The sequence below is a fragment of the Rhincodon typus genome, chromosome 24, assembly GCF_021869965.1.
Source record: "Rhincodon typus isolate 14 chromosome 24, sRhiTyp1.1, whole genome shotgun sequence".
In the NCBI taxonomy this organism is placed as follows: Eukaryota; Metazoa; Chordata; class Chondrichthyes; order Orectolobiformes; family Rhincodontidae; genus Rhincodon; species Rhincodon typus.
The window spans coordinates 35,908,506-35,932,351 of record NC_063355.1 but is presented as its reverse complement, the minus strand read 5'-3'; the positions used below and the strand labels follow the sequence as shown (position 1 = coordinate 35,932,351).

Here is a 23,846-nt window from a genome sequence, read left to right as displayed (position 1 = left end):
GCTATAGATGCCTTTAAGAATAAACTGTCCAAGTTCATGGAGAAAGAAATGCCAGGAGATGCTGATAGATGAAGTAGCAGGGGAAGAGGACTTGTATGGACCATTAGCACTACATAGTCCAAATGATCTGTTTATGTTGTAAATTTTATATCAAGTTAAAATGTAACTATGCATGAACTTTTCTCTGGAAATGACTACTAATGGAAAGAGTTGATGATTGACTGACTGTGCAACATACTGATGTTTGATGTGGAAACTGTATAATCTCAATGCTGATATTGTAAACCATGCCACTAGGTGGCAGCCTCACAGCAGCAGTTTAGATTTCTTACTCGTATGTAATCACTCCTTTCCATAGCTGGAACGCAAGTCCTGCTAGCGATATTTAATGAGAAGGGACAGAATGAATTAGAAATGTGTGTTGAATAGCTTTAAGAAATTAGCATGATAATGCATCTGAACTCACCTGGTTTGAAAGAGGAAGGATGCTAAATCTAAAAATAACGATTCAATGATATCAAACAGACTGGACACTGGAGGAGTAAGGCGAGAGTTTTGAGGCCCTGAAAGAGAGAATTCTAAGACAAGCACCCTCTTTATTTATTTAAAGATGGTGAAGAGAGCAACAAGGAAGAAGAATGTCGAATAATGTGTTGTTGTTTAGAAGGAAAACCAATGTCTAATTTCTTAAAATAGTATTGAGATAGTTGCATTGCACAATTTAGCTAAATCTATGTATTGGGGATTTACTTTAAAATGTGTTAAAGAACTGATCTACAGTCTTTTTCATTTGAAATCTATTTCAGCTATTATCTTATAATTTGACAAAGTCTTTGCTTAGAAAACAATTTTATTATTCATTGTAACAGGAGTGTACTTTGTACTATTCATCAGCTAGTTCATGCGTGTATTGATCTATGTTTCTGCTGAGTGTTTACTTAATTCTCTAATATCACGTTAGGTCTCGATGTTAACCACCTCATCACCAGCGTGATGGTTGGAATGGAGAGAATTTTAAAACTTTGCTGCAGTAGATTAAGAAATGTGTACATATTTGAGAGGTGTGACACTTGATTATTTTGTTTAAAGGAGGCTACCACAACTCTGGGAGCCTGATTTACATTTAACAGCAGGGCTTGGGGAAAGCCAGCAGTAAAATGAGGTGATGACTGCTGGATGTAGCAGTTTAGTGTTTTTATTAGAGCATTCCTTGTGGATCAGGAGGAACAAACAGTGTAATCCTACCTAGGCTTTAATCATGACCCTAACCCCTCCCTATAAATATCAGTCTGTGTAAAATTTTATTGTTAAATGTGTTGGAGCCATTTTCTGAACTGTATCCATCTATTGGAATTAACCAGAAACTTGACATCATGCTCCACTTCCAAATATTTATCTCTAATTTGGGTTTTATGTCAGCACTGCAGTGTGAACTAAAAATCTTTATGATTTCTTAGCACCGAACTTGAGTATTGCTGAGGAAAAATAGAGGCATGTTGTTGATGCTTTGCGTCCTGAAGGGTGCAGAACATAATCACAAGAAGATCAAATCTCATAGTGAATAACCGTTTATACTGTGTGAGAATAGGGTGCTGATTGATTGGCATTTAGACTGTGATTGGTAAAGGCAATGATAAGGATAATTCCATCATGGAACAGTTAACCCAAAGCTCTTAAATTAAATTCAGCAAGTCATCTGTGAATGGTTAAGACATTACTATAGGGAGTGCGCCAGAGAGTGTGTACTGGTTGCATTTAATTATTTTGATTAGCACACGTTCAATAGAATTGTCTGTGAATGCATAACTTAAATAGGATTTTTTTTTTTTCTCTTTCATGCTCCTAGAAGAAAACTCCCTGATCCAAGTATAATTCTTTGATCAGTCTCTGATTCTTTTGCAATTTGACCAAGGCATAGGGTTGCCTGATGACGATTGAGCCAAGATTCCCAGACATTTTTTTTTCTGTTCGTAACCCTATAGTCACCGATTGGATCATGTCTCAATATCAACATGAAGGAAATTGGTTACTGAGAATGAGATGTGCTCGATAATCCTGTTGATTGGGATTATCAGTTTAAGAAAATCCTGGTTCATGTAGACGTATTTATCCCAGAGATGTGAGAAACGTAGCGAAAATGTGTATATACTTTTAATGTCCGTCAGTGTTTCCAATCTTTAATTTTTTTTTACTGTTCCACTTTAGGGGGAATTCTGAGATATCACGCAGGTAAAATTGTTCCTTTATCCAGGTACCTATTTTCAGTCACTGATTCCAGTAAGGTTAGAGCTAGTTTCTAAAATGTATTACAACTTCTAACAATCCTTTTAAGTTTTGAAGTGTACTTTTCATGTGGAAAATTAACTAATCAATAATTAATATTGAATTATTATTGAATTCAACTAATATCAAATATTGACAAACAAATATTTTCATGATGTTGATTATGTTAATTTATCAAATTTCCAATGCAATAATAATTTTTAATGTATTTGAAACAAGGTACACTGACACTAGACACTATCCCAGTTTTGGCAAGAATTATTTCTGTCTGTTGCTCCAATAATTTATCCCATTTACTTTGTATAATTCTGTTTTTGTTTAAGAACAAAAAGATCTGAGGTCATGTTTTTGTGTTTTGAAAGAAAGAAAATGGCAACATTCAATTTTTTGACTTTGTTACATTTTCATATTTACGATCATCTGCACACTTGCTTTCTGAATACCAAGCAGTCCCCATTTCTCAATATGACTCTACACTTTGCTTTTAGTCTTACAGATGAGGGAGTAGGTGTCATACTCGCAAGGCTTGAATGATGCTTTGGAGCTAAAAATCAGATAATCATGGAGGGCTGGACAAGAGGGACTTTTTAAATTCACTATCACTCTTTTGATTATGGCCAATGTTGCAGCTGTAAAGACATATCAGGCAGTCATTCAGAATGTAGCAAACATCACTTGTTTGCTGCAAGCCAGGTTCGGTCATATTGTAAATACTCTGCTCCAGTTAATTGCTTTTCTGTTGTGTTTAAGTAAATAACAGAAGAGCCAGGCTACCCTATATAGAATTTGCAACCACGCCTGCTATACATGTAAATAAAGTTCTCATTCTATATTTAAGCTGTGTTATGAGAGATGAAGATTTTTTTTTTGCCAATCTTTCCTTGGATTACAGGAAACATATTGGAGAGAATGAGGAAGAGGTGCAGAATCCAAGTTGTGTTTGATCCCTGCTTTGGCACTCTTTTAACCCCGACAATGAATTATTATTTTTCTTCTTTTTATTTATCCCTGTTGACTGGTGTCTTGTCTGACAGCATATTCTTCCTTGAGAAAGAGCTCTGGCTCATTTGAGGAAATGAGCATAAAATCATAAGATAAAGGAGCAAAATTAGGCCATTCAGCCCATTGAGTCTGCTCTGCCATTCGATTGTGGCTAATATATTTCTCAACCCTATTCTTGCTGTAACCTTTGATCCCCTTACTAATTGAGACCCTATGTACTACTTTCTTAAATACGCTCAATGACTTGGCCTCCACAGCCTTCTGCGGCAGTGAGTTCCAAAAGTTCCATTCTGGCTGAAGAAATTCCTCCTCATCTCAGTTTTAAAGTGTCGTGTCTTCACTCTGAGACTGTGCTTTCAGGTTCTAGTCTCTCCTACTTATGGAAACATACATTGTGGCATGAAAGTACTTGCACTTGTTATTGTTACTTTGTGATTGCTTCAGGATTTTAATTGTTACTAAGGGATAATTTGCTAAGTACAGTTGTTATCACTGTAGTAAAGGAATTTTTGACTTTCTTGAATGTGGAGAATAATTACAGAGTCCTGACCCAATCTCCAAAAGTAAGTAAACCAAATTATAATGACATTATTTCAGGAAACAAACTCCTAAATCAACAAATACAGGAAAATAATACAGAAATATTGATACAGAAATCATTATCTCCTACTTCAGTCCTCTGGAAGATTCTTTGAGACCTTTGACTTGCACTGCAGTTTTAAAAAGCTACATCATAGAGTTTGATTACTTTCAATTAATAGCAGTGACATTTTAATCAGATTGTTATAGCTGGGGATTAATTTCATTTTAAGGAAAAGGGGAAATAAGAAGTATAGTCGTTCTGCGTTCAACTTTTAAAAATTAAACTTTTAGTTTCCAGTCCACTATAAGATGTGGATTTAAAACAAAATGTCCTGATAATTTTTTTAGAAAGTTGCAACATATTGATCTAAGCATTGAGTACCATGTGTGTGATATCAGTGCAAACCAAAACAAAAGGCCTGTACTGTTTCCAGTATACAGCTACCTGGTAAGTTTCAGCTCAGTCTTTTCATGCTACTGACTCCTTTTAAAGTGATCATCTCCTGTTGAACAAAGTGACTTATGGACAAACTATTAAATACAACACATGCATGCACACACAAATTGGTGGAAAATCTCAGCAGGTCTGGCAGCATCTTCGAAAAGAAATCAAAATCAGAGTTACCGTTTCAAGGTGAGTGACCCTTTTCCAGCAACTTCTGTTTTTGTGTCTGATTTACAGTATCCGCAGTTCTTTCGGTTTTTATTTCTGTTTTTGTGTCTGATTTACAGCATCTGCAGTTCTTTCCGTTTTTGTAAGTTATTAAATACATCTGGTTATGATGTCGTTATAAGTGGGTACAATAAATGTCATACATTCAATTATTCTATTTGGTTAACATTCTCTTTCCACTTTGTTTCAGTGTCCCCACCCTCCGGATACTTCTTACTAACACAAAGGTGCCAAGGAGTACGAAAGTGCTAGTAGCAGGAGTGAAGGATAAACTTAATAAGGTTTGGCTTTTTTAAAACTATCTCTGTGGGTAGGACTGAATTGTCTCTTGTTTTCAGATAGTGAAATTTAAAAATGTCTTCAGTACTGTTACTTTATGTATCTGGTATGATATTTTTCTTTTGCACAAGTTCGCTTAGCTCATTTGGCTGGCTGGCTACTTTGTGATGCAGTGACGACAACAATACTGGTTCAGCCCGTCTTTCAGCTGAGGTAACTATGAAGGCTACGCCTTCTCAACCTTGCCCCTTACTTGAGGTGTGGTGACCCTCGGATTAAACTGATCACCAGTCATCCTTCTCATTAGAGAGAGAGCAGCCCATCCACTGTGAACTATGGCGACCTTCACTTTCATGTTTCAATCTTGGTGGTGTCCTTGGCATTCCATCTAGATTTCTGCTGGACAAAAGGATATGAATTTTGGTTTTCTCAACCCTTTTCACATTGACAGTTTCAGAGTGCAAAATTACCTTTGCATCAGTTGGTCTCTCAAGTCACAAAATAGCAGGTGTAGGAAACAGAAAAATATCAAGAGTGCAGCAAAGGGAATTTTTCAAGTTAAGGCTGTGGAATATTATTACGACAGAACAGGACAGAGGTTAATATTCTGATGAGGGGCACATCTCACCCTTTGGAGGATCTCTGCCATCTACAGGGTCATGTCAGTGTGATTAATAGCCAACCCCTACCTAGATGAGTGTAACTGTAGTCCCTGGAAACTTAACTAGGCTGCTTAATCATACGTGTAGTTGAACAACAGTTGCTGTCCAGCCTCTCCTCCATAAACAAAACTGTGTTCTGATACTATCTGCACAATGCCCTGCAGTTAATTACCAAGCTTAATTCATTAGCAACTCCCTGCCCCATGGCTTTTATTAGCTCGAAGCAACAAAATCCTGGGAGAACAACATCTCAAAGTTCCTGTCCAAAGCTCAGACCACATCACTTCAATATGTCACTTTTCTTTCATGGTCACTGATCCAAATTCTCCGACAAACCTCGTTGTGGAAGTCCCATGAGCAGACATACTGCACAAGGTCAAAGTAAAGAGTTGTCATTTTCTAAAGCAACAAGGGATGGACAATGTAAATTGTTTCTCAGTCATTTTTTGAAGTGTCTATTATAGAATACAGGTTTCACTGGGATGGTTAGCATTTGTTGCCTTACACTAATCACCTTTGAAAAGGTGATGGTGAGCTGCTGCAGTTCTCTTTAACTCGCTGTAGCTGTTTTATGCAGTGGTGTGGCTTGTTAGGCCATCTCAGAGCCTGATTAAAAAGCCAACCAGTTTGGAGACATGTGTAGATTCAGATTAGGTGAGGTCACCTATCGGGATATTAGTGAACCAATGGATTTTTATGACAAACTGTGATTGCTTTGTGGTCGCTATTACTAAGTAATTGAATTTAAATTCCACCGATTGCTATGTTGGGATTTGAACCCAAATCCTCCAAGTATTTGCCTGGACCGCAGGATTACTAGCCCAGTGGCAGTACCAGGAAACCACTGCCTTCCGCTAAAGAACAGATTTTAAGAATATTAATGTTACTCACCTTGAGCACAGAATACATATTCGAAGTGGGGAAAAAATTGGTGACTGAACTTAAGAAAATTTTTCTTGTGTATTGAAAGTTTATGGAAGATCTGTGGTGTGCTTTGCTATCCTTCAAGCTACTTGTCATATGTGAATAACAGAGGAAAGTGAATCAACCAAATGAATTTTCTTTTTTAGCTGCCAAGCATAATAAAACCCGTCCTGGATTCAATAGATGCTATTTCATGCGAGTGTGAACGTGTTCTGGCCGCAATAGCATCTGGCAATGCCATAGATGAGCACTACACAATCCTGGAGGTGAATTTTACACCTAGGTCTTGTTACATTTTACTGCATTTGTGTTGAGTCTGGTCAAATTATAATTTTAAACAGTGCAGTTAGCTTTTGGAAGAAACAGTAGATGTCATTTGTTTTATAACTTGCATCCACTTGATACAAAATGATCAGTATACGGTGTTGGAGTAGCTTAGAATTTGACAGTACTGTATGACAGCACCTGTGCTTCTGCTGGGAATGCTTACTTTAAAGCTGTACTCTAGAGTTCGGAAGGTAAGAACTGAGAGAACAATTCTTTGTTGAAGTGTCACGGCTCCTCGGAACTGCCCTAAAAACTTTCAGTCTCTGTGTTTTCTCAACTAAATTCAATCTTTAATTATTGTGACCCAAGACAAGCTAGTGGCTTTTGATGTTTGCTCTACCTGTTTCAAACCACAAGCAGTAAACATTTATTCCAATAGTACGCCAGGACGTTGCAGTCATCTGCTTTTTGTCACAAACTGGCTCAGGTCACTGTTCCAGAAGGAATCTTTGACGTTGCCCTTTTTTTAAAGAAAACTACTTACACAAATATATACCACTGTTTGAAATTTAAACTCTTAAAAATCACACTCCTTTTATCACAACAGCTCCTGCCATGCAATTCAAGGGTTTTCAGTACTTAACAAAGTCAGTTCTCTTATGAAATGAGACTGTCAGTGAGCTGTATTACCCAGTTGACAGCTGATCTTTGTCCTCTTTCATCTTTCACATGTATTACTGGACAATTTTAGGAGTAAGCATCCCAGCTGATCTCCATCACTTACCAGACCAAAGAGGACTGTAGTGGGATCTCTTGGGCTCGATTGGTAGTGTCCCTACCCCTGGATTGAGAGACCTGGATTCCAGTCCTACTTGTTCCAGAGATGAGTAATAAAATCTCTCAACAGATTGATTAGAAAAATAAATTAAATTAAGTAAAGGACTGAGGTCAATTATGGCACCTTTGGAACTACTTGTACCGACAATCAAGATCAGCTAATTCAGCACAAAGCCAGAACTGATCTTGTTTGTCTGTGTGGCCCAGCTGCATTTTGTCTTCACCACTGAATTATCAGCAGAACTAATTGTGAGGATTGAGTAACAGGTCACCAGAAAAAATGTCATCTTACCTATTCAGTGTTAACTATTTTCTTGCCAAACTGATTTCCTGTGCTGATTTCAGGAACTTATTGACATCAACCAACACCACTTGAATGTTATTGGAGTGGGCCATTCATCACTGGACAGATTGTGTCAAGTAACTGCGACATATGGTCTGCACAGCAAACTGACCGGAGCAGGAGGCGGTGGATGTGGCTTAACACTGCTGCGACCAGGTACAATGAGTGCATGTTTGGTTGGGTAAATCATCTTCAATGATTTAATTTTTTGCCCTTTCAGCAAATTGAAACAATTGTTTGTTAGCAAATGAGTTACATGTTTGAAACATTACCACAAGTTAAGGGGGAGGTGGTGGCCTAGAGGTATTATCACTAGACCGTTAACCCAGAGACCAGAAAACATTGTGGGGACCCGATTCGAATCCCACTACAGCCAATGGTGGAATTTGAATGCAATAGATATCTGGAATTAAGAATCTAATGATGACCACAAATCCATTGTCGATTGTCAGGAAAAACCCATCTGGTTCACTAATGTCCTTTAGGGAAGGAAACTGCCATCCTTACCTGGTCTGGTCTACATGCAACTCCAGACTCTCAGCAATGTGGTTGTCTCTTAGCTGCCCTCTGGGCAATTAAGGCTGGGCAATAAATGCTGCCTAGCCAGTGATGCCCTCATTCCCATGAATGAATAAAGAAAAAAAAATGAAAAAACTTCATTTTGACTCTGCTAAAAAGATGGAAATAACCAGAAACAAAAACAAAATTGCTAAAAAGTGGGTCTTAAACCTTCTGACTAGATGGTAGAAAGGTTACAATCAATGTTCCCTCAAAGGGCGGCACGGCTCAGTGGTTAGCACTGCTGCCTCACAGCACCAGGGACCTGGGTTCGATTCCACCCTCGGGTGACTGTGTGGAGTTTGCACATTCTCCCCGTGTCTGTGCGGGTTTCCTCTGGGTGCTCCAGTTTCCTCCCACAGACCAAAGATGTGCAGGCTAGGTGGATTGGCCATGCTAAATTTCCTGTAGTGTTCAGGGATGTGTAGATTAGGTGGGTTATTTGGGATGGTTCTGGGTGGGATGCTCTGATGATCAGTGTGGACTTGTTGGGCCAAAGGGCCTGTTTCCACACTATAGGGATTCTATGATCTAAAGCTGCACAGCCACTTTACTGTTCCACACATGGCGATTGGTGTCAGTGCGCCAGTCTGTCACGGCACTGATGTCAGCCACAGATGGCCTCAAGGGACTTACAGCTGCTAAGAAAATTAGGGAGAATGCTGGTTACCACTGATACATAGCTAACACTACGCTGTGGGGTGTTGCACCAGAATTACCCTGATATTGCATTGGTCAAACATTTCACAGAATAGATCAGTAGCCTTCTGTAGCCTTGTACACCTACAAATAATCTATTTTAGCTAGTAAACACAACCACTAAAAGGTTATTTCTAGCTACAAATATTTAAGTACTTGAAATAAGGCTTGTCTAATTAGAGATTGGTATCTCTTTAATAATTTATAAATGGCAAATGTGGATTATATCCCATTCAGTAATAATGAATTTATTTAGTGTGTTGACCTGTCTCCATGTGTTTTATGCAATAGATGATATTTGGAATCATGTATTTGGCAAGGAGATATTTTCTCAGTTCCTGTTCATGCTAGTATTGGAGGTAGACCCCTTATGTTTATTTCTGAGCTTGTAGTTGAATGCATGGAAATTTGTTTTCAACTTTATAAGGTAAGGTAAATGCAATATTGGAACTTGGCCACCAGATGGCAGTGTAATGCATTTAATTGCAACACTAACCTGACCAACATTCAATCAATTTCAGAAATCACATGACAGCAGGTTATAGTCCAACAGGTAATGAGGATGTATTAAACAAACCTAAGATTGTTAAATCTTTAATCAGTTAGAAGGTTTTAATTGACTTATATGTAAATCCCCAAATTCCTTTCAAGTCACGGTCCTAAGAGAACTAAAGGTTTTATCAGTATAAAGAAGAGGTGACATTTTAGGTCAAACAAAGCACATTAGATGTGAGATTGTAAGAACTGCTGATGCTGGAGTCTGAGATAACCAGATGTAGAGCTGAATGAACACAGCAAGCCAGGCAGTATCAGAGGAGCAGGAAAACTGACGTTTCGGGTCTGGACCCTTCTTCAGAAATGGGGGCAGGGAAGGGGGGTCTGAACTAAATAGAGAGGGGGGAGAAGTGATGATAGAAGGTGGATAAAGGAGCAGGTAGGTAGAGAGAAGATGGCTAGGTCAAGAAGGCAGAGATGAAGCCAGTAAAGGTGAGTGTAGGTAGGGAGTTGGGATGGGGGTTGGTCAGTGAGGAGGGAGGGGCGGGTAGATGGGAGGGAAGATGGACGGGTCAAGGAGGCAGGGATGAGGCTAATAGGTAGGAAGTGGGCGTGGGGGTTGTTCAGTGAGGTAGGATGAGCGGATAGGTGGGAGAAAAGACAGACAGGTCAAGGAGGCGGGGACGAAATGGGCTAGTCTTGGGATGAGGTCGGGGAAGGGGAGATTTTGAAGCTTGTAAAGTCCACATTTGAGACAATTGGGCTGCAGGGTTCCTAAGCGGAATATGAGGTGCCGTTCCTCCAGCCTTTGGGTGGCATCGTTGTGGCACTGGAGGAGGCCCAAGATGGACATGTCGTTCAAGGAGTGGGAGGGGGAGTTGAAGTGGTTCGCGACTGGGAGGTGTAGTCGTTTGTCATGAGCCAAGCATAGGCACTCCACAAAGCTGTCTCCAAGCCTCCGCTTGGTTTCCCCGATGTAGAGGAGGCCGCATCGGGAACAGCAGATACAATATACCACATTAGCAGATGTGCAGGTGAACGTCTGTTTAATAATCTGTTTGTGTTTTAGTTTGGAGTCAAACTGGTTTTATTTCTAACGTAGGAATTTATAAACCCCATATTGGCTGTGTATAAATTCAGCCTGTAGATTCGTGTGTCTATGTGTGTGTGAGACTCTCTCGCGGTCTTGTGCTCTTTCACTCTCGCGCACGTGTTCTTGTGCTGTTGCTCGCGCTCTCTCTCTCTCTCTCTCTGTGGGGTGAATTTATATTTGCAGATACATTTTATAGACAGTCCATGTGGCATTTTATAAGTTCCTTCTTTAGAAATAAAACCAGTCTGACTTCAAACTAAAACACGAACCGATTCTAAACAAAGCCTCATACCTAACATGCATTGTCTGAGCTAACTGATACAGAACAAAAGGTTTTATCAGTGTAAGTCAGGACCATGACTTGAAAGGAATTTGGGGATTTACATATGCATATTAATCAATTAAAACCTTCTAACTGATTAAAGATTTAACAGCATCTTAGGTTTGTTTAATACATCCTCATCAATAGTATTAACCTTTTGATCTTTTATTTATAAATTCTTATAAATTGTTTGGTACTACCTCTCTCACTAACACCTGAAGAAAGACTGAGGCTCCAAAAGCTTGTGTTTTCGAATGAACCTGTTGGACGATTACCTGGTGTTGTGTGAGTTCTGACCTTGTCCACCACGGTCCAACACCGGCACCTCCATATCATTCTGTCAATTTGACAGAGGTGAAATTGCTGCAGGGTGAGCTGATTCATTTTATTATGCATTAGACTGTACCAGTCCCAATGCTGTTAGCTCTTTCTGATGTTCTTTTGCGTAAGTGAAAAACCCATAAAAATAGAGCAATTCCCACAGGAAGAGTAAAGCTTAATTGCCTTCAATTGATATAATCACGGACCCAAGTAGCTTCAGTTCCCTATTTAGTTCTCTTACTTTCAGGCTTCATTCCTCTTAAAGATATTATCCTGACATGTTATCAGCATCTATTATCTTTAAGTAACCATATAACTGGAGTATTTGAAAAACCTATCTAATCTGTTACCTAAACACAACTGAAATCATAAAAGTGCAGCACATTATTTGTTTTTAATGAGGGTCAGATGGTTATACTTTTGGGTTCAGTCAAGGTCCATCATAGTGGTGTTCTTACCAACGCTAGGATTAAAAATACCTCACCTATTTACTCTTTAATCAGTTCTGCTGGAGAATTGCAGATTCAATACTTTTGTCACAATTTCTACTACAAAGTAACTTACCTTGTTATTTTTGTGCTTATGCACATTTACAAAATCTGTCCCCACCCTAGTCACTTTGGCCAAGAGTTCAGTTACCACTGACATAATAAGGGGATAGGTAATTGAACCCTCATGCCAGTGTACGAGAACATCTTGGTTTAGCCTTAGTCAGGTTTGGATACGTAATGGCCTGTTGGTCAGAATTCTGTAGTTCTAGAGAATGAAAATCATTGTTTTCATTTTGGCTGCCTCCGATGCAGTTACCTCCTTCCTTTAAATAAGGAGATCAATACTGTACACTGTACTCCATCTGCAATCTACCCAGGGCCCTGTAGAACTGAGCATAACCTTTCTCATTTTGTATTGAATTCCCCTCACGAATAGCATTGTATTAGCTTTCCTAATTACTTGCTGTATCTACATGCTGGCAATTCATGCACTAAGACATGCAGATCCCTTTGCATTTCTGAGTTCTGCAGCCTGTCACAATTTGGGTAACAACATGCTTTTTTATTCTCCTGCAAAAATGGACAATTTCATATTTTCCTACATGATGCTCCATTTTCTAGATCTTTTGACTAATCGCTTAACCTACATAAAAATCGAAAGTACTGTGGATGCTATAAACCAGGAACAAAAACAGAAGTTGCTGGAAAAGCTCAGCAGGTCTGGCAGTATCTGTGAAGAAAAATCAGAGTTAACATTTCGGGGCTGGTGACCCTTCTTGTAACCTTATTTCCTCTTCGTAAATGTAGCTGAAACCTCCCTTGATGAATCATGTTGTCAGACTAACTCTATATTTCAATTTGGTTTGTGCTGTTCATTTTTGCTTTTCAGGTACAAGTCCTTCTGTGGTGGAAGCATCTAAACAGGCTTTAAAAGACTTGGGGTACGATTGCTGGGAAACAGTTATTGGTGGTTCGGGTGTGTCCCTGCATTCACCGTCATCCTGGTGTGAGGACACGTTTCGGCTTTTGTGCAACATGAAGAATTGTTGAAGAGTTTTGGACACCTAGTACTGTCATGGTAATTATTTGTATGCAGTCTTGGATTCTTCCTGGGATTTAATCACTCATCCTGTATCTGTTCTCCTCCATGCCTTCCTGCACCTGAGGAAAATGCAGTCCAGTAGAAATTTATGCTATTTACCTCTGTACATGTAATGTTGTAGAATCTTTTTCATTGTACAGGACTACTTATTTCCTAACTGAACAGCAAAGCTGATTGCTTTCTCTTTCAGAGATTTAGTATTCATCCATCCAAATGGCAGATGTTCAAAGTGCTATGGTAGACAAACAGGAGGCTGGAAGAACACAGCAAGCCAGGCAGATTCTGGAGGAAAGGAGAAGTCAGTGTTTCGGGTATTACCCTTCTTCAGGACTGCTCGGTCCTAAAGAAGGGTAATACCCGAAACGCTGACTTCCCAAAACACTGACTTCTCCTTTCCTCCAGATGCTACCTGGCTTGCTGTGTTCTTCCAGCCTCCTGTTTCTCTACCTTGAATTCCAGCATCTGCAGTTTTTTTTTTGCTCCCATTCAAAGTGCTGTACTTGACTGAAAAATGCTGCAGTGGAAAGGGGTGGCACACCAGATGTACCTTGTAGTGGCTGCTTTTTGGAATTTGAACAATAAACTGGTTATAAAGCATCTTTAAATTCTCACTTTGCACAACGTATGTTGACCCAAATCTTCCCATTTAGCATCGGGACAGATGCACTTGACACTGATCTGTGAGAAAACAGCGCATTTACGTGGTTACATTTCAAGGAGTCTGACTTCCGATGCAACATTCTGCAGACCTCGTTTATCGCAGGAATCCATGTAGAGACCTAGGAAGAGGACTGACCTGTGTCTCCTTGTTATGGCACTAGCCGCAGTGTAGTAAGTTTAAAGATCCAGTCTGAATGTCTGTGAATGGCTGGGGGTGCTAGAAAGGGGGAGATGAGTGAGAGAGTTGGTTTGAATCATTCATTGTCTCACGTCTCCAACTTTATCAGCTCGACATTCATGCATGGTCCCAAGAGCAGGCGAATTGCCCATCTGAAGTTGAAAACTCCCAGGCAATTACCACAGAGGTCTGCACGTCAGCACTTCCACAGGGTCTCAGTACACTTCTCTGTTGCATGTCCAGTCTCGGAGATTTTGACCCTAAGAGTCAAAGAGGATAACATTTTGATGTGTTATGAAAGTTTACTGGAAAAATATGACTAAAAGTTACATGTGTTAGATGTGGTGCCTTACATTGTTTATTCATTTTATTGATCAAGCAGTATCAATTTTTACATCACAAAGAAGAAATTGTAACTGGATTAGTGTGATCCCTTTTTGCCAAACCACATTTTGCACACTGAAGTGAACAGATTAACTTTCACATATTTTCAATGAGTTCCAGGGAAGAGTAATGGTGAGTATTTTAGAGTGTGTAGGAAAATTCAGCAGTACCTTTTCTATTGATCTTGCAATCCACTTCTTCCTCCCGAGGAATTCGATTATTTAGTTTTTGAGGGTGGAAGGGACTTGTCATGAGAAATTGAGATAGAATGGGGCATTGTATTCTGGCGTATCAGCAGCAAATCAAAGAAATCTTTGGACTTGACCCTACTTATTTCTTCCTTTGGGAGGTATTGCTTTGTGCTATTATTTCATGGTCACTCTCCACCTGGCCAGTCATACATGCACCTAGTCAGTGAATGGCTACTTAGACAAGTAATTTAACTATCAGTGGAGAAGGGAGAAATTTTGAGCCAAGCCTGAAATTAGTTCCTCTGCACCCTAAAAATATTGAAGCCAGGTATGAGATCTCAATTGCAATATCTTTCAAATTGGTTTGTTAACATTAATAAAGTCATCTAATCCAGATATTTGATTGTCCCTAATTTTGATTAATAAAAACTCAGTGTGTTGGAAATACAGTTCCTGATGCCTCCTATTGAAAACAATTTGTGCACCAAGTGCTGTTTCTGTTGCAGGTTGCTAGTCATATCTTTTAAGAAACTTTAGACCCCATTGTCTTCTTATTCTGTTGGCAGGAGTGTATCAGCATTTGTGAAGGATTTTGAAAGTTACAGTTGTCCAAGCTGAGATTAGCTAGCTCAATGTAAATGAGGAATTAAAACTGGAAGCTTACTTACATACAGGATATGCATTTACCAAGACACAGCCTCCTTTCTTTAACCTTGAAATTAGTGACATGACACAGAATCCTTACCATAATTGGCTGACTAAACATTTCTAACAGAGACCTTTAGAAACATTGCCCTAATTAAGTAATGAAAGAGTTTTGATGATGCATCCTATTTTTAAGGATAATCTTTATCTAAATCTGAGAGACCTGTTTCTGCAGTCAGATCCTTTTGATTTTCTGGATTTCACTGTTAATATCACTTGTAAAATCATTGCATCTAGCTTAATTCAAAAGAATGTGGCAACTAATTATTTAAAAGATCCTTAAATCTGCATCCAGAAATTTATGAGCAGTTCCAGTTGACCAGAGGTTCACAGTCAAGTTGCAGTTACATGGATTTGCCTATTTTAATTATTTTCTATAGGAAGCACTTGAACAAAGATGTTAAAGTGTAACACTTAGTCATGTCAGCAATTTCTGTATTTGTTCCAGATCTTCAGCATCTGCAGTTCTTTGTTTTAATGTGTGTAAAACAAAGTTGCTTTCAGTATATGTACTAATATTTTTTCTTGTGGGGTAAATGATGCAGTATTATTGTTACAGACACTAATGGTCCTTTGACAAGGATTTTTTGACCGATTTGACCTGTGAGATGTTATGCTTGAGCAATTGATTTAAATCTGTTTGAGGATAGTGTTAAAGAGAGAGTGGATTAGAATTCTAATATTCGAACAGGAACAACATTTTTCCTCTGGAACTATTTTCCCTAAAGAAAGATTCAATTATTTTCACTTTTCTAGTATAATTGAAAAGTGTGTATCCTCAGAAAAGAATTTGAACGAATTGAGACCATTCTGAGCATTCGACAAAATATGTACATCTGTTCAATTCAGATCATGGCATCTGAAAACCCCAAATTGTTTGCAACTTGAATTGACTGGTTTAAACTGAGTTTAGTATTTAGCAACTTAATGTCCAGGGGAAAGTTTCTGTAGCCATTCTCTTTGTTTCTCTACAAAGATTCATCAAGCAAAATTCCAAAATGTCTTTCTATGCAATTGACAAGCTGCATTCCTAAGCGACTTTCTTATTTCCAGTAAATCCGCCTGTGAGATCACTTTGTCCTGCATAATATTCTATCAGGCTTGTCATATGCTTCTCCTAAGAACGCTCATTATCATTCCTTACAATATATTTAACCAATTTATTTAATGTAACGAACCGGTGTATTCAGTATTCCTGAAAACGACATTTTATTATAATTGAATAGCATATCACATTTTCTTAACATGAGTTTTTAAAAGTTTCTTTACTGCTCTGATTGTATATGTTGAGCACCACTGAAAACGTTACAATAATTCATATTTTACAGAATGCAGCAGCCTGCTATTAAGTCACATCCCTAAGCAGTGATGTCATTATGGTATCTCAGTCATGGTGTCTTTAAAATCCTTGACTTCAGATCTGTCAGTGATTTTCTTTCACTCTTTTCTGTCCCCTGTAGAAAGCTTTGACTCCTTGCTGAAGTAGAGTTCACTTGGATGTTGGTTGCCTGCCATTATTTCCACTATTTTCCATGTGTGAGCTGAGACTGTGAATGTAGGCAGAGAGAAATGCTCATACAGAATATCACAGCCAAGCTGGATCCTGTTCTCACTCTCAATCCACACACGTGCGTTTCCTGACAGTAAGTCAAAGGATTTCTGCTCCTGATCATTACCTAAAATGTCATTTTAAATTCTTTCTGTCTGAACCAAAGACACTGAGAGCTCTAAACTGATGCCAAAGCTGATATCAACAGATGCCACTTAGTTCAGCAAATGAAGGTGGGATTTTTATGGTTTTTCTTTAACTGATTATCTTGAAGATGTGGATGAGTGAAAATGATTAAACAAAAAATTGTTGGCCACCAGAGGGTAGTAAAAACTTTCTTTTCTGAAGGATGCCTATTTTAAGCAAATAGGAAAACTTCCCTGGGATACAATGGAATTAAGGTTGCGGGGGAGGGGGGTTGAAGAGGGGAGGTGGGGAAGTTGGTGGATAGCCATGTTCACATAAGAGGGCCTGACACAGTGTGTACATATGTGTATATGAGTAATAGAAAACTATTATTTTCATGAGGAGTTTAATTTCACTGATTTAATGGTTTACAAACCCGTGAAAATTATAGTGTAATGGAAGTGAATGCAGGCCATTAATAATGTACTTTATAACATTCAAGGAAATTAAAATAGAATAAAAAGTTCAGGAATTCTTCAACTGCAAGGTTTTACGGTGTACCTAATATCTGATTACATTTTTACATGAATATATAGCTACAGCCCAGTTTATAATCCTCTTCCCTAATGGTTTAAGTTTGCAGCAGTAATGCACTTACTGATTATTCAAGGCCATTTAATCCATCGCTGCTTCTCTATGATGAATCCTAAGTTTGCTGTTTTATCATACATCTGTCCTTTCTTATTTTGCCCTGATGATAAAATCACAATTGAAAATTCGGTAGGGAAATGGTTGAGAGGGCATATTGGATAGTTTTCTTTTACTAGAGCAAGCATTGAATAGAAGACCATGGATGCTGTGATGAAAGTATATAAAATGCTGGTTTGGCCATGACTGAAGTACTGCATGCAGTTCTTATCACAATATTACAGGACGGATATGATTACATTAGAATCCTACAGCATAGAAACAGAACCTTCAGTCCAACTCGTACATGCCGATCAAGTTCCCCGAACTAAACTAGTCCTGTTTGCCTGCATTTGGTCCATATTCCTTTAAATCTTTCCTATTCACATATTAATTCAAATGTCTTTTAAATGTTGCCACTGGTACCTGCATCTACCACTTCACACACGAACCATCCTCTCTATATGAAAAAGTTGCCCCTCAGATACCTTTTAAGTCTTTCTCCTTTCACCTTAAAATTATGCCCACCCTAAGAAAACACCTTTGCTATTCACTTTAGCCATGCCTCTCATGATTTTATTAATCTCAATAAGGTCACCCCGCAACCTTCTATGCTCCAGTGAAAAAAGTCCCAGCTTATCCAGCCTGTCCTTGTAACTCAAACCCTCCATTCCCAGTAACATCCTTTTAAGTCTTTTCTGTATCCCCTCCAATTTAATAATATCCTTCCTATAGCAGGGCGACTAAAGGGGTAAAGAGGAGATTTACCAGGATGCTGCAGGTTTAAGTTTTGAGGGAAGATTGGATAGATTGGGTTTGTTTTCATTGGAGTGGTGAAGGTCAAGAGGGGACCTAGGAAGGGACCTTTTTAATCAATAGAGATGTCAATAACCAGGCCATAAATCTAAGGTAAAAGGGGAGCTGAGAATTTTTTTTTCCCCCCAGTAGCTGGTGAGTCTGCAGCTCACTTCCTAAAAAGTTGATAGAATTGGAAACATTCATGACATTTAAACAGAATTTGCACATTTACTTGTGTTGCCATAACCTCCAGGGCTATGAGCCTAAAGCTGGAAATGAGAGTAACATAGGCACAATGGGCCAAATGGCATCATTCAGAGTTGGAAATGGCTATGACATTATGAAATCAAATGAAAAGTTTAAAGCAAAAAAGGCGCAAAGTAGTCGGCAGGCAAAGTAGATGAGTTTGTACCAATTGAACAATGTCTCATGATATGGGAATGAGAGTTATGGTGAGAAGGGATTATGTTTGAAGATTACAGCTATTGAAAAGCTGCAAGGCTTTTCAACTCAATGAGTTCAGGAAGCACCTTTTTAATACAGAGAATCATGCAATGTTCTCCCACAAAAAGAATCTGACCTGAAATCACTTGAAAATTTCAAAACTGAGACAAACATATTATAGTGATATTAAAAGTTTAGAAATTGAGGTAGGTAGGCAAGTCAAAATACAAATCATACATGATCTAGTTGAGTCGTGAAGCAGATTTTGTGGACTGAATAGTTTACTCTGGTTCCTACAATGATCTTTTCTGCTTCTGAATCTGTACTAGCTAGGGAGAATTACAAGTAGAGAAAGAATGAAGGGTTGATTGGGTGTTAGAGAGAATGAGAGAGACAGACAAGGAGATAAAGTACAAGGACAGGGAGAGACAGATTGAAAGTCTGGCTCTTGTCCAGTTTATTCAACTGTGCTCCATTTCCTGACATTTTATTATACATGAAGCAGCAGCTTTACATTGATTAGACTTTGTGATACCAAGGCTCTCATCAAAATAAAATACCATCCCTCATCAAATATTTTTTATGTCAGAAAATTATCAGAAAGTAATGATTTTCTACTGGCCTCAATTCGACCTTTTACAGCGAATCTTTCAATTTATTGTGGTAAAAGAAATAATTATTAGATACTACAGCATACGTGACAACATGTAATTAAATCCAATCAAATGCACTTTTTGTATCATTACACAGCTGGGTGCATATAATGTAGCTCAGTCTGCTTGTTACTTTGACATTTATTGGAGTCAGTTACAGGAATGCTGTATATGCTGCAAATGCAGTTTATGCTGGTTATCTCTTCTGCATTTTGAAATTACTTTGGAACTTAAATGAGAGAACATTTTCCTTTTTATCCTCTTTAAATCTTTTCTCTTCTGAAGGTACCTATGGTCACTAAACAAGATGGGTTCAAATTAAACCAACTGCGGATGCTGGAGAATGGAAACGGAAACAGAAATTGCTGACGAAACTCGGCAGGTCTGTGGGTGGGGAGAAGGCAGAGTTAATGTCTCTAGTCTAGTGACTCTTCATCAGAACCGATAATGGAGAGGAAAATGTATGATGAAAAAGTGGAGTGGGTTGGGGTGGAGGTGGGTGAAAGTGAGCAGATAGAAAGAGATGAAGCCCTGAGAGAGAAGTATATGAAAGGGGTGGGCAAACGAGGGGGGTTGTTGAAAGTAGGTCAGAACCAGGATAGAGGGGAGGGCTCTGAGGAAGGAGCACTTGACCCGAAACGTTAACTCTGATTTCTGTCCACCGATGTTGCCAGACCTGCTGAGATTTTTCAGCAATTTCTGTTTTTGTGCCAGGATAGAGGGGAATCTGAACAAGTGATAATGAGAACTGAGAGTAGGAGGGAATGGCAGGCTGTGCTGAAAACAAGCCACGTAATGTGATAATAGGCCTGAGAGTGGGTTAAAATGGGTTGGCTGTGATTAAAGCAACCCAAGTTATGACAGGACTGTGTGTTGGTGGGTAAAGAGCATGGAAAGATGGAATCAGGCTCTAAAGTTATTGAAATTGGTGTGGAGTTTTAGAGACTGCAGCGTCCTCGAGCAGAAAATGAGTGCTGTTCTTCGAGCTTACACTGAGGCCCACTGAAACACTGCAGCAGGCCTGTGACAGATGTGTTGTGTTGAAGTGGTAGGCAATAATCCCCTCATTCCCCTACTGCTTTCATATTTCTATCTCTCCCTCTGGGCTCCGTCTCCATCTCTCCCCTCACCACCTCCCAACCTTGTCTTCAGCATAAATATACCACCTTTTCCTCACTGCTATCAGTTCTGATGAAGAGTCACTGGACCTGAACCATTAACTGTGCTTTCTTCCCATGGATACTGCCAGGCCTGCTGAGTTTTGCCAGCAATTTGTTTTTGTTTGGGTTCAGATTAAGTTGTCTTTCAGTCCATTTGATCTTATACTCCTGGAATACTAGCCCTATTGTATCTTGAATTCGCTGTTTTTTCAAATGCTCCACTTGCTGTTCAATATCATTGCTACTCTACATGTCAGTCTCAAAGGATGCTAAAGGGCTATTTAATAGCTTGAGGGAAGAGAAGGATGTCACATCCCAACTCAATTATGTCTCCATCTGATGTGTTCACTTCCATGGGCTGTGATCACATTATAGTGATCATAAACAATCAGGCTGATTTTTATTCTCACTGCCCTGACATAAGTGCACAAAATACTAATGCAACATCCTCCCTGTAATAAAAAGTGTAACCTGGGATCTTCCAACAGAGATGATACTTCTAAAATAACAAAATGCATGTTATTAATTTTTTAATTCATTTGTGGAATGTGGACATGCTAGACCAGCATTTATTACCAACTCTAACAGCCCTTGAATCAAGTGGCTTGTTAGGCCAAATCAGGGGGCAGTTAAGAGTCGACCATGTGTAGAGCAGCAGATTTTCTTCCTTTAAAGGACATTAGTGAATCGGATGGTTTAACAGTTACATTATTACCATTAGACGCGTTTTTTTTTTAATTTCAGATTTTAATTGAATTCAAATTTCACCGTGTGCCATAGTGAAATTTGAACCCCTGTCCCCAGAAAATTGAAGTTTTCATCAAGAAAAAGAAGGAAGCATATGTCGGGTATAGACAGTAGGGATCAAGTAAACCCCTAGAAGAGTACAACAGCAGTAGGAGTATACTTAATGCGGAAATCAGGGGGGCAAAAGGGGATGTGAAATAGCTTTGGCAAAAAGGATTAAGGAAAATCCAAAGGGATTCTGCAATACATTAAGGACAAAAGGGTAACTAGGAAGAGAATAGAGCCCCTAAAGATCAGCAAGGCCATCTATGTGTGGAACTGCAGGAGTTGGGGGAGATAGTAAACGAGTACTTTGCATCAGTGTTTACTGTACAGAAGGATACGGAAGGTAGGAATCATGTGGAAATAAATAGTGACATATTGAAAAATGTCCATATTGAAGAGGAAGAGGTGCTGAACATCTTAAAATACATAAAGGTGGATAAATCCCTGGGACCTGATCAGGCCTACACTAGAACTCTGTGGGAAGCTAGAGAAGTGATTGTTGGGTCCCTTGCTGAGATATTTGTATCATTGATAGCCACAGGTGAGGTGCCAGAAGACTGGAGGCTGCTAATGTTGTGCCACTATTTAAGAAAGTTGGTAAGAAAAAGCCAGAGGACTACAGACTGGTGAGCCTGACATTGGTGGTAGGGGTAAGTTGTTGGAGGGAATCATGAGGGACAGGATTTACTTGTATTTGAAAAGGCAGGGACTGCTTAGGGATAGTCAGCATGGCTGTGTGGGTGGGAAATCGTGTCTTGCTAACTTGATTGAGTTTTTTGACGTTTGAAATAACGAAGAGGATTTCAATGAGGGCAGAGCGGTGGATGTGATCTACACGGACTTCAGTAAAGTGTTCGACAAGGTTCCTCATGGTAGACTAATTAGCATGGTTAGATCACAGAATACAGGGAGAACAAGCTATTTGGATACAGAAGGTAGAAGATAAAGGGCGGTGGTGGATGGTTGCTTTTCAGACTGGAGGCCTGTGACCAGCTGTGTTCCACAAGGTTCGGTGCTGGGTCCACTGCTTTTTGTCATTTACAAAAAGGATTTGGATGTGAATATTGGAGGCATGGTTAGTAAGTTTGCAGATGACACCAAAGTTGGAGGTGTGGTGGACAGTGAAGAAGGTCACCTCAGCGTACATCTGGATCTTGATCAGATAGCCCAATGGCCCAAGGATTGGCAGGTGGAATTTAATTTAGACAAATGTGAGGTGCTGCAGTTTGGAAAGACAAATCAGGGCAAGACTTAGACACTTAATGATAAGGTCCTGGGGAGTGTTGCTGAACAAAGTGACTTTGGAGTGCAGGTTCATAGTTCCTTGAAAGTGGAGTCAGAGGTAGACAGGATAGTGAAGAAGGCGTTTAGTATGCTTGCCTTTATTAGTGAGTGCATTTGAGTTTAGGAGTAAGGAGGAATTATTAATATAGTGACATTACCACCACAATGTTTGCATGTTGAGTCAAGGACACGTGACTGTAGTACAAGTCATTACTACTGCAACTCTTTAACAAGGAGGTCAACATTTGCATTAAGAGTTCTGGTGATACACCTCATATCTTTCTTGAGCAGTGCAATCAACAGGCGTGAATACTTGACAGCAATGAAATGGAAATGTGCGTGGGGGAGTGCGGGTTTGGGTAAAGGATTGAATTCAAACTAAATCTATGTTCCTTACTCTGCCCTTGCAAGATGAAACAAGCTGTCAGCACTTACTGTTCAGTTTCACAGCTGAAGATTGAATAGTCAGGTGATATTCTAAAGGATATCTGGCACAGCACATTTTTTTTTCTTTTGAAGAAGTCCTGTTGAAGGTTAATTTTTGATTTTCAGGAACTATATTTTAATTCCTATATTAAGTGATGTAGTCACATTGTAACATTTACTTTCTGTATTTGTGTTGATACATAGGGTATTTGGACTCCCAGCAGCTGAATTAGAGTTTATCAAAATCCTCAATAATTATCAACCATCAATTGTATTTAAAGTCCCTACACAGAAGCAAGTTATTCATTTTCTGGACACCACTGTACTTAAATTGACACAGATCAATTTAATGGACACATACTTCTACACTCAAACACCCATTACCCTAAACACAAATTCCAGATTACTGAAGTGAAATTGATGTGTTTCCATTGCATATCCATAAAGCTGGAAGATCTCAAGCAGCTATTTACCATATTTTTACAATATCACTGATCTCAAGATCAGATTTAATTTTAACAATTGACACTGTTCATCTGCTGCAATTTTCCCCTTTAATGGCTCCTGAACATATAAGGCCTTAAGCTAGATATTTCACATTTATTTGTGAACAATTACTTCAGTGATTTCATTTGTTTCTAGCTTCTAGTCAGCTGAGACTTCCTTGTCGATAAATTTGAAACTCTCTACGGTTGTCCTCACTTTTCCAAACTCCTTCTAGCGTCTTTCACTGTCCTAAATCCCTTGATGCCCCCTGTCTACCCCCACTCCTTGCAGCTTCCCTCTCTCTCCCTAACCCCTTTGCATTCCCGTATGCTGCCTCACCTTCTTGTAGCCCACTCTCTTCTCCATCCCCTTGGAGCCTTACTGTCTCTC

At 39.2% G+C, this 23,846-nt stretch overlaps 1 protein-coding gene across 10 annotated transcripts in view; it reads left to right on the top strand.

Annotated features, from left to right (window-relative positions):
* mvk (mevalonate kinase) overlaps window positions 1–23,846 on the top strand; it is a 50,716-nt gene that overhangs the window by 8,643 nt on the left and 18,227 nt on the right. For 5 of the 10 annotated variants that reach the window (XR_007264667.1, XR_007264668.1, XR_007264666.1 and 2 more), the window contains exons 7-13: window positions 2,206–2,251; window positions 4,361–4,501; window positions 4,731–4,821; window positions 6,552–6,671; window positions 7,855–8,008; window positions 12,721–12,909; window positions 16,512–16,694. Coding sequence is in view for 4 of the 10 variants with exons in the window: in XM_048611516.1 (XP_048467473.1) it covers window positions 2,206–2,251; window positions 4,361–4,501; window positions 4,731–4,821; window positions 6,552–6,671; window positions 7,855–8,008; window positions 12,721–12,881 (713 nt within the window). In the remaining 6 variants the exon portion in view is untranslated. Of the gene's footprint in view, window positions 1–2,205; window positions 2,252–4,360; window positions 4,502–4,730; window positions 4,822–6,551; window positions 6,672–7,854; window positions 8,009–12,720; window positions 13,531–16,511; window positions 17,255–19,593; window positions 20,951–23,846 lie in introns of those variants that run through there. The other 5 variants (XR_007264671.1, XM_048611516.1, XM_048611518.1 and 2 more) reach the window with 5 other exon arrangements.